The sequence below is a fragment of the Siphateles boraxobius genome, unplaced genomic scaffold, assembly GCF_051911475.1.
Source record: "Siphateles boraxobius isolate OS27281-9 unplaced genomic scaffold, OSU_SipBor_1 48, whole genome shotgun sequence".
Lineage (NCBI taxonomy): Eukaryota > Metazoa > Chordata > Actinopteri > Cypriniformes > Leuciscidae > Siphateles > Siphateles boraxobius.
In genome coordinates, this window is record NW_027509119.1 from 14,356,494 (window position 1) to 14,365,302 (window position 8,809).

At 40.4% G+C, this 8,809-nt stretch overlaps 1 protein-coding gene across 2 annotated transcripts in view; it reads right to left on the reverse strand.

The window, feature by feature from the left end:
* casq1b (calsequestrin 1b) overlaps window positions 1–4,071 on the reverse strand; it is an 85,073-nt gene extending 81,002 nt beyond the window's left edge. The window contains exon 1 of one of the 2 annotated variants that reach the window (XM_077202060.1): window positions 3,657–4,071. In XM_077202060.1, coding sequence (XP_077058175.1) covers window positions 3,657–3,893 — 237 coding nt within the window. In that variant the 5' untranslated portion in view covers window positions 3,894–4,071. The remainder of the gene's footprint in view (window positions 1–3,656) is intronic. The other variant, XM_077202058.1, reaches the window with a different exon arrangement.
* Window positions 4,072–8,809: the final 4,738 nt, after the last annotated feature.

Genomic DNA, 8,809 nt, shown 5'->3' on the forward strand with positions numbered 1-8,809 from the left:
AATATTTATCCTTTATCCATACTATACAGAAGGGTTACAGACTGCAGTTCGATTTACGCCCCCCCCCCCCCCCAAAATGCAGTGGGGTGGTATGGACTGCAGTCGACCCAGAGCAGGGTCGGGTATTGGAACAAATAAGTAAACTCCCTGTTGATAAAGGAGGCAACAGAACATTTTCCTCCGCCAGACAGTCCGGGTTTAATAGCAGCTACTTCATAGGTCCCAAGAAGGATGGAGGGTTGCGTCCAATTTTAGATCTAAGGCACTTGAATCAGACTCTAGGGATATTCAGGTTCAAGATGCTCACTATTCCACATCATTATCTGAGGTTAGGTTTGTCACGATAGATCTGACGGACGCATACTTCCACATATCCATCCTTCCATCTCACAGGATGTTCATGAGGTTTCGCCTTCACATTTGGGGGCAAAGCGTTACAATATTGGGTTATTCCGTTCGGCCTAGCCCTCTCCCCTCGCACATTTACCATTTACATGGATGCAGCACTAAGCGCCGCTGAGGCTTCAGGGTGCTGAACTATATTGACGGCTGGGACTCGGTTACGATGTGGGCACAACTGTCGCCTGCACGAATCGAGCCCATCCTAGCCATGGTGACCAGGTAAAGCTAGGCCAGGCCATCACTGTAAAACATTTTCAAAAAAGAGAAGTGTTAGGGCTCATGGCAGAAGGGTCCAACATGATTCCATTCGGCCTGCTGCACATGAGGGCCCTGCAGTGGTGGTTGAAAACCAAGGGGTTTTCCCGGAGGGGGAACCCATTCCACCTGATTAGGGTTATTTACAGATGTCGGCGTTCCCTATCTATGTAGAAGAGACCTTGGTTCCAGTCCCAAGGTCCCATGCTGTGAGAGTCATGTCACCGGAAATTCAAGGGTCACCACGTTCTTGTCAGAAAAGACAATATGTCAGGGGTGTCCAATCTAAATCATCATGGGGTCTGAGGTAAACATACTGGCGTATCAGATCCTCCTGTGGTCACAGGGGTGACTGTTGTCTCTCAGAGCAACATACATCCCAGGGGACCAGAATCAGGGAGTAGACTCTGGGTTTGGCCCCTGAGGAGGCACAGTACCAAGAGGCTGGTCTGTCTGCAGGAGTAATCGAGACCATACTCGGCTCTAGAGCTCCATCCACGAGGAAATTGTACGGCCTAAAATGGAATGTTTTCACCACTTGGTGTAGAGAGCGTGAGGTGAACCCAGTTAACTGCCCGGTGGTTTCAGTGCTGGAGTTCCTCCAGGATCGCTTCTCGGCTGGTCTTACCCTGTCCACACTCAAGGTGTATGTGGCTGCCATTGCGGCTTTCCACACTCCTCTGGGTGATGGGCCTCTGGGGAGACATCAGCTGGTCCTATGTTTCCTCCGTGGGGCTCGGCTGATGAGACTTGCGGCTCGTACCAGAGTTCCCACTTGGGACCTGGCAGTGGTTCTCAAAGGGCTGGTTGAGGCCCCCTTCGAACCTCTGGAGTCGCCTGAGGCCAAGAACCTTTCCTTCAAGGAGCTTTTTTTTATAGCCATTACTTCTTTGAGGAGAGTAGGATATCTTTAGGCCCTTTCTATATCTCACGGGGACCTGGAGTTTCCTCCAGGCTATCTTTATGGCCTATCAGGTGCGCAGCTTGCCTTCACCTTTGGCTGTAAGGGCTCATTCAACCAGAGGCATGGCGTCCTCTAGAGCCCTCCTTTCAGGGGCGCCGATCCAAGAAGTGTGCGATAAGCAGCAGGATGGGCCACCCTTCATACTTATATCAGATTCTATAGCCTGGACATTCCTTCTACGCCAGGCACTCTAGTGGTCTCATCCTAAGTGTGCCTGTGCGCAGCTTCACACTGGGACAGGCAGGACTCATTGTGGCATAGTGGGCACTCTTTCCCCAAAGTGTCGTCATCAACGCAGTGCAAGTTCCCACGAAAGGAAACGTCTCAAGTTACGACTGTAACCCTTGTACCCTGAGAAGGGAACGAGAAACTGCATCCCTTCACCACGCCTTCCCCTGCCTGGAAGTGACTTGCTTCATTGCAAAAGCTAACTCTGTTGTGTGCCGGCGTCCCTTAGTAGCTTCCGTTTATGCCATCACATGTTAAGACAAGATGCAATGCCAATCAGGATTGGAATAGTTTCATTCATGCTTCAGATGCGCTACGCTGTTGTCATTGACGCAGTATCCCGTTCCCTTCTCAGGGTACAAGGGTTACAGTTGTAACCCAAGACTATTTTTATGTATTAAGGTTAATTAAGGCCATTTTTTCCCAGTCATCTCAATGGCGAAAAGTCCAATTTGAGCAGAATTCACCCTACATTAGAGAGGTAATGTAGATATATCAACATATTTTACTTTATTTACAGCCTTAGTTTCTGGTAGTTGAAAGTTTGACCTCTATCATAATTTCAAAGGAAATGTCAAATCCTTCACAGGAAAGCATCTGAATGTTATTTTGCAAGAGGGATGGGAAACCTTGGAGTTACAAAGACTGAAAACCAAAATAAAAAATAAATGACAGAGAGAGTCATAAAAGCACTAGGGTTAACCAAGGGTTAACCCTTGATAGATTTTTCTTTTTCATGGGTGCACTACAGTAACTCACTGAGGGACTAACAGTAGCTCAGCTGAACTGTAAGAGGACACTTACAGCAGTGATCTAAAAACGTCAACACCGACAACAGCTGCGAAGAGCTAGCTGATCTTCTTCAGTTAGCATTATCACCTCTATCAAAAAATCACAGCATGAAACACGTTTGTAAGTATATTAATAATAAATAATAGACCACATCAGAGAGATATCAGGTATAAATGGCAGAGCTTTCATCATTCCAGGACAGGACAGAGTCCAGAGCCTCATTCATAAAACGCATGTACAATTAAATACCATGGAAATTATCCTACATCAAAAAAGAGGAACATACTGGATTTATAAAGGCAGAAACTGACATGAAAACGTTCTTAAGTGTACATAAGAGTGTATGTGGGAGTTTACATGTGAACTAAAGAGCATGTTTTTTTATTATTATTTTTGTTTAAAAACATTTTACATTACTTATTAAAATGTAAAAATCTTATTTGACTTGATAGAATGTTCATACAAATCTTTTGGTGCTTTTATAACGTTAATTCAATTAATTCAACATTGTTTATGAAAATATAGATAAATGTAAAGATAAATAGGTGATCACAATATGCATTAATATAATTATATGCACAATTGAGCAATATATATTTATATATAGTGAGTGCTGTACTTATGAATGAAAATGATAATTTTGGCATCTGTAGCTGATGCACTTTGATTGCACTTGAATTTAAGATGAACTTTGTTATATAAAAAGAGATTAATTTAGAAACATTTCACAGACGTTATCACAACTTAAAATTTAGAGTTAGAATAACTTTCCTGGATTTAACATATAAAATAGCTGTCATTTAATACAAATTAATTTTAATACAACAACATTTTCAGGCAGCACAAACACTTACTTTTTTATTTATTTGTTTATTTATTTATTTATTTATAAATGAGGCCCCAGAACCTACTCGCCTCTCTGGGATTCAAACCCATCACCCAATGGTTCACTGAAGGTCACTTCATTCCTTGAATCTTTCCCAATTTCATTCATGTCTCATAATTCTCCACGCACCTCCAAAGCAAGTTCTTCCACTTCAAACTGCTTTCTGGACATGCGGTCGTCGCCAACAGGTTTGTGGTAGTAGATCACCATGACATCATATTTCTTCATCACAGACCTGTAATTTTTGCTGGTCAGTTGATGGACACGGTCCTTCCCATCATATTCAGGGAACTCCAGGCCCTTTTTGCTCCAACACAGATAAGCAAAAGATAGTAGAACCCCTAAAAGCACCCAACTCCACTTCATGTCACTGTTATGTCTCACTTGAAAAGGTTAAAAATGAGTTGCTTGTTTTTACTTTGTTCCTAACTAAAGTCAAAATATTAGGAACAAGGTCCAATCCATGTGCTCACCACCCAGAGAAGAGCAGGTCTCAGTCTCTACACTCTCTTTTAAAAAGACACATGCACAAGTTGACTAGCTTATGGGGAGGGTGGGGATGTCACTCAGAACACGGGTAAGATATGGGTTGGGGCAACTAGTGTGAAACTCGAATTACATCCAGACCAGTCAAGCAATCCGCTTGTTAAGTCATGACGTAAAGAATGCTGTTTCCGGTTCCAAGCCTCTACTCATTTCACTTGAGAAAACAGCCATTTATGAGCACTCACTCCTGCTTAACTTTTACTTTTTCAACTTGTACACCCCGGAACAATAAATCAGTTGATACCATTATGACTAAAAGTTTTCTAAGAAGTATTTCCTTCAAAAGCATATCCCAAATATAAACAATCAAATATGACACTCCCATACAATACATATTTTACAGTCAGTGTTATGCAAATTGAGAACCCCTATATTGTAATGATCATAAACAACTCAAATTAAGGCTCTCCGTGGAAATCCTTAACAAGACTTAACATCTAACACAGTTTATCTTTGGTAGAATATAAAATATTTAATTGCCAGTATTTAAGTCAAATATAATATATGCAATATGTCAAAACTTTTAACCTGCAGGGGGGGGGAATCAACCCTCAGTAACAGTTTAAAATTAGTCCAATTCCACTGGAAAACAATGAACTTGGCAACCCTGCAAGGAGGTTTTTGACTGTGGTAAGCATATCCATAACAGACTGGTGGGAGTGGTTTGGACGGCAACATGCCCAGTGGATTATTGGCGTTGAAGTTCTCCAAAACTTCTAAACTTCAAAATCTATTCGGCAAAAGGGAAAAAAAGGCTTTATAATATATAGGGAATATAATTCTGTAACTCCTCCTTTCTCAGCAAAAAGCTGCCAAGTTTTATTGAAAGCCAATTTTGCCAGTGGTGAAGTACCCCTATAAGCTAAGGATTTAAAAAATTATGGTATACACTACAGTCTCCGTTTTCATGGCGTCTCCAACACAAATATTTTAATGATTTATAAAAGATACATAATTGTCTGGCCATCTGGGATTTTAGTATGAGATAAAGTTTATGATCATGATTTTTTCAGTAGTATTACATTATAGTGTGAGATTATTAGCACTGTTTGTTCTTTTGGCATCTGATAGAGCGTTTGGACCCATAAGAGGTGACGCATGATATCAGACTTAGTGATCGGATTGAAATGTTCGTCAAATTTGACAGTTTTGACCTGCTGCTAAACTTAGGGTGCTTTCGTTGAAAGACGACAAAGTGGGCAACAGGATTCCATTGCCATATTAAGTTTTACAGGACTTTGACCCTTTCTAAAAATAAGATGATGTTTGGACACTGAGAACAAGATGACGTTGAGCCATTACATGGTCAAGCTGGGACAACTGTAATGAAGTGTCTAGTTTCACTCTGATTTTGTTGGCCAAGGCAAACACTCTCAAAATGTATGTTCTTCTAGGTGACATGAATCCATAAAAGAATACGGGAGGAATTGTCAGAAAATACAAACAAATTGGCCATTAATGACTTTAGAACAATGTATTATAAATTTAGCATTACCTACATACAAATTCAATTTACTTTAATGCATTGTAGGTGCCTGGCAAGTCCATTAATATAAAAGTAATGACAAATTAATGATCATAAAACGAAGGGGGGGGTTCACGTGGCCAGGACCTGGATGGCAGCTTAGCGGAGAGGCTCCGAGAAACCGTGCACAATTTAATATAAAAACCCCTTATAAATACGGCCAATATTCGAGCAAAGTATCGGCGTTGATATGTCTAAACCTCTAGCAACTAAACAGTGTGACATCTTTACTCGAGCACGCAAAGGCAGCGTTAAAACAACTTCGTTGAGTTCACCAGGTGAAGTGGAAGCTAACCACATGGATAGCTTAGCCGAAGTTTTAAATGAACTGAAATCACTTCGAGCAGAGATCGGAACGAAGTTGGACAGCATAGATACCCGTTTGACTGATATGGCGAACTCAATGGCCGCGTTGGAAAGCAAAGTGTCAGATGTAAAACGAGATGTTTCTTCTAATGCAGCGCGTATTGAAGAGGCTGAAGGCCGCATACACGGTGCAGAAAAGGCACTTGAGATAACAGAAGCCGCACTCGATTCAGCCATCAAACGAATCGTGTACCTCGAATCAAAGACGGATGACTTGGAGAACCGGGGCAAAAGGAAGAACCTCCGGCTCTATGGTATTCGAGAGGGCGCAGGGTCAGAAAACTCTCCTCGAATTTGTAAGCGAGACCAGACAAATCATTCACCCTAGAGCGGGTTCATCGCACACTCGCATCGGGGAAGCCCAACCAAAACAGAGCAATACTCATCCGCTTCTTAAAGTTTCAGGAGAAAGAATTTGTCTACCGTGAATCAAGGCGGCGAGACATCATGCACGACGGGGTCAAGATATCCTTTGCACAAGATCGCTCAGCGGAGACGGTACGGATTCGACGGGGATTTAATCCAGTCACGAAATTGTTTGTTGATATCAACGCTTTCCGTGGATTTCAGCATAACCCTTGCAAGCTTCGAGTGCTGCACAATGGCAAGATTCATCTCTTCTCAACGCCGCAAGAAGCTGAAAAGTTCTACAAAAGCATCCCACAGTCAACGTAGAATATACACAGCTGGGTGATCTATACGGTATTAAACCAACATGTAACCATGTTTAAGCAGCTGTGGATAACGGCGGACAATCGAGATGTACAGTATGAGTGAGATTAAATAACTCGAAGTATGCTTCAGTTGGAGTGTGCGAAGTTTGAAGTATGCCTATTGTAATCATTTTCAGCGCGACGCGTCGGATACAACTGTGGTAACTTTGTTCTATATAGTTCTTATGTTATGAATATTAGATAAAGAAGAATTGTTTTGAAATGGTCAAATTATATAGGCTATTCTTATAGTTAAAAGGGGAGATTAATAATTAAATTGAATGTGCATGGTTGACAGGTACGGACTGTTTTGTTGGGATCTTGGGCTGAGCTACGCTGGCTAGTAGCTCCTCAAATATTGTGGATCAGCGTCCCTCAGATTCTCATTCAAGGGGAGGGGGGGTGGGCACTTCAGTTGGAAGTACCGGGGTTAAAACTCGAACAGTTCGATGTTCTAAGTGTGAGTGTGGGTGTGTGCATGGGGCCGGGGGGCGGGGGGTTCGTGTACACTTGCTTCCCTTTTTAATGATCTATTTTTTTTTTTTTTTTTTTTCCTTTTTTTTTTCTCTCATTTATATTTCAAAATATGCTATGATAATTAATGGAGGAAACAAAACTAACAAACAATCTGGACATTAAAATTACAAGTTGGAATGTCCGTGGAATGAGAAAATTGGCCAAACTGAAGCAAATATTGAATAGGGTAAAATATCTCAAATCTAAAATAGTCTTTCTACAAGAATCACACTTGGTTGCAACAGATATACACGACTTAAATAAAAGATGGCCAGGCCAAGTGTTTCACGCAACTTTTATAGCCATGCAAGGGGTGTAGTTATCCTCATTCATAGATCATTGCCATTTCAAGTTACAAAAACTATACAGGACCATTCAGGAAGATATATTATTGTTCAGGGGAATATTTTGACACAAAAGCTAAATCTTATTAATATTTACGGTCCAAATGATGACAGCCCATTATTTTTTGAGAAATTATTTTTAACTGTATCTGCTTTGGAGGGATTTAATATTATCGCCGGAGATTTTAACTGTACCCTTGACCCTGTTTTGGACAGATCCACTCAAATTGATACAACTCACATACAAACTAGAAAAACAATAATTGATTATATGAAGGATCTAAGATTAATCGAAGTTTGGAGAATGCTAAACCCGAATAGAAGAGAATATTCCTACTACTCAAGTTCCTATAAAACACACTCGCGCATAGATTATTTTATAATCTCAATGGAACTACTGTCTAATGTAAAAAAATGCTGGTATAATAGTATAGTAATTAGTGATCATGCTGCTGTATCTATGGAGATACATTTGGGTGGATTTCAGCAGTGTTCTAGATGGAGGTTGCAAACTTATTTGTTACAAGACCCAGCGTTTATTAAATTTGTGGAGAATTGTATTGATAAATATTTTGAACTAAATACGAATGAAACTACGGCAAGTATTAGATGGGAAGCGTTTAAGGCTTAAATAAGAGGAGAAATTATTAGTTATACAAGTGCTAAAGCCAAACGAAATAATCAGGAATTACAAAAACTAGAGGATCAAATTAAAAAAGCTGAAATTGAAATAAGTATTGATAATAATCCTGAAAAATTACATGACCTGTCTGTTATGAGAGCTAACTATGATAAATTAACAACCGATAAAGTGGCTAAAAGCTTAATGTGGACTAGGCAAACATACTATGATCAGGGGGGAAAAGCAGGTAAGCTATTGGCTTGGAGGATAAAGAAAATGCAATCTGAAACAACAATTAACTCTATAAAGCTGAAATCTGGTCATTTAACTATGGACTCAATAGAGATAAATAATCATTTTAGAGACTTTTATCAGCAGTTATACAAATCAGAATATAAAGCAAATAATAAAACAGTTCAGAAATCGTTTCTTGATCAGCTGCAATTTGAGACTATATCAGAAGATGAGAAAACAACACTAGATAGTCCATTAACTATACAAGATCTTAGTGAAGCTATAGGGGATATTAACAGTGGTAAAGCGCCAGGGCCAGATGGGATTCCAATAGAATTCTACAAAATATTTAAAAGGCAGCTTATAAGACCCTTACTTGACATGTATGAGGAATCATTTATTACTGGAAGGTTCCC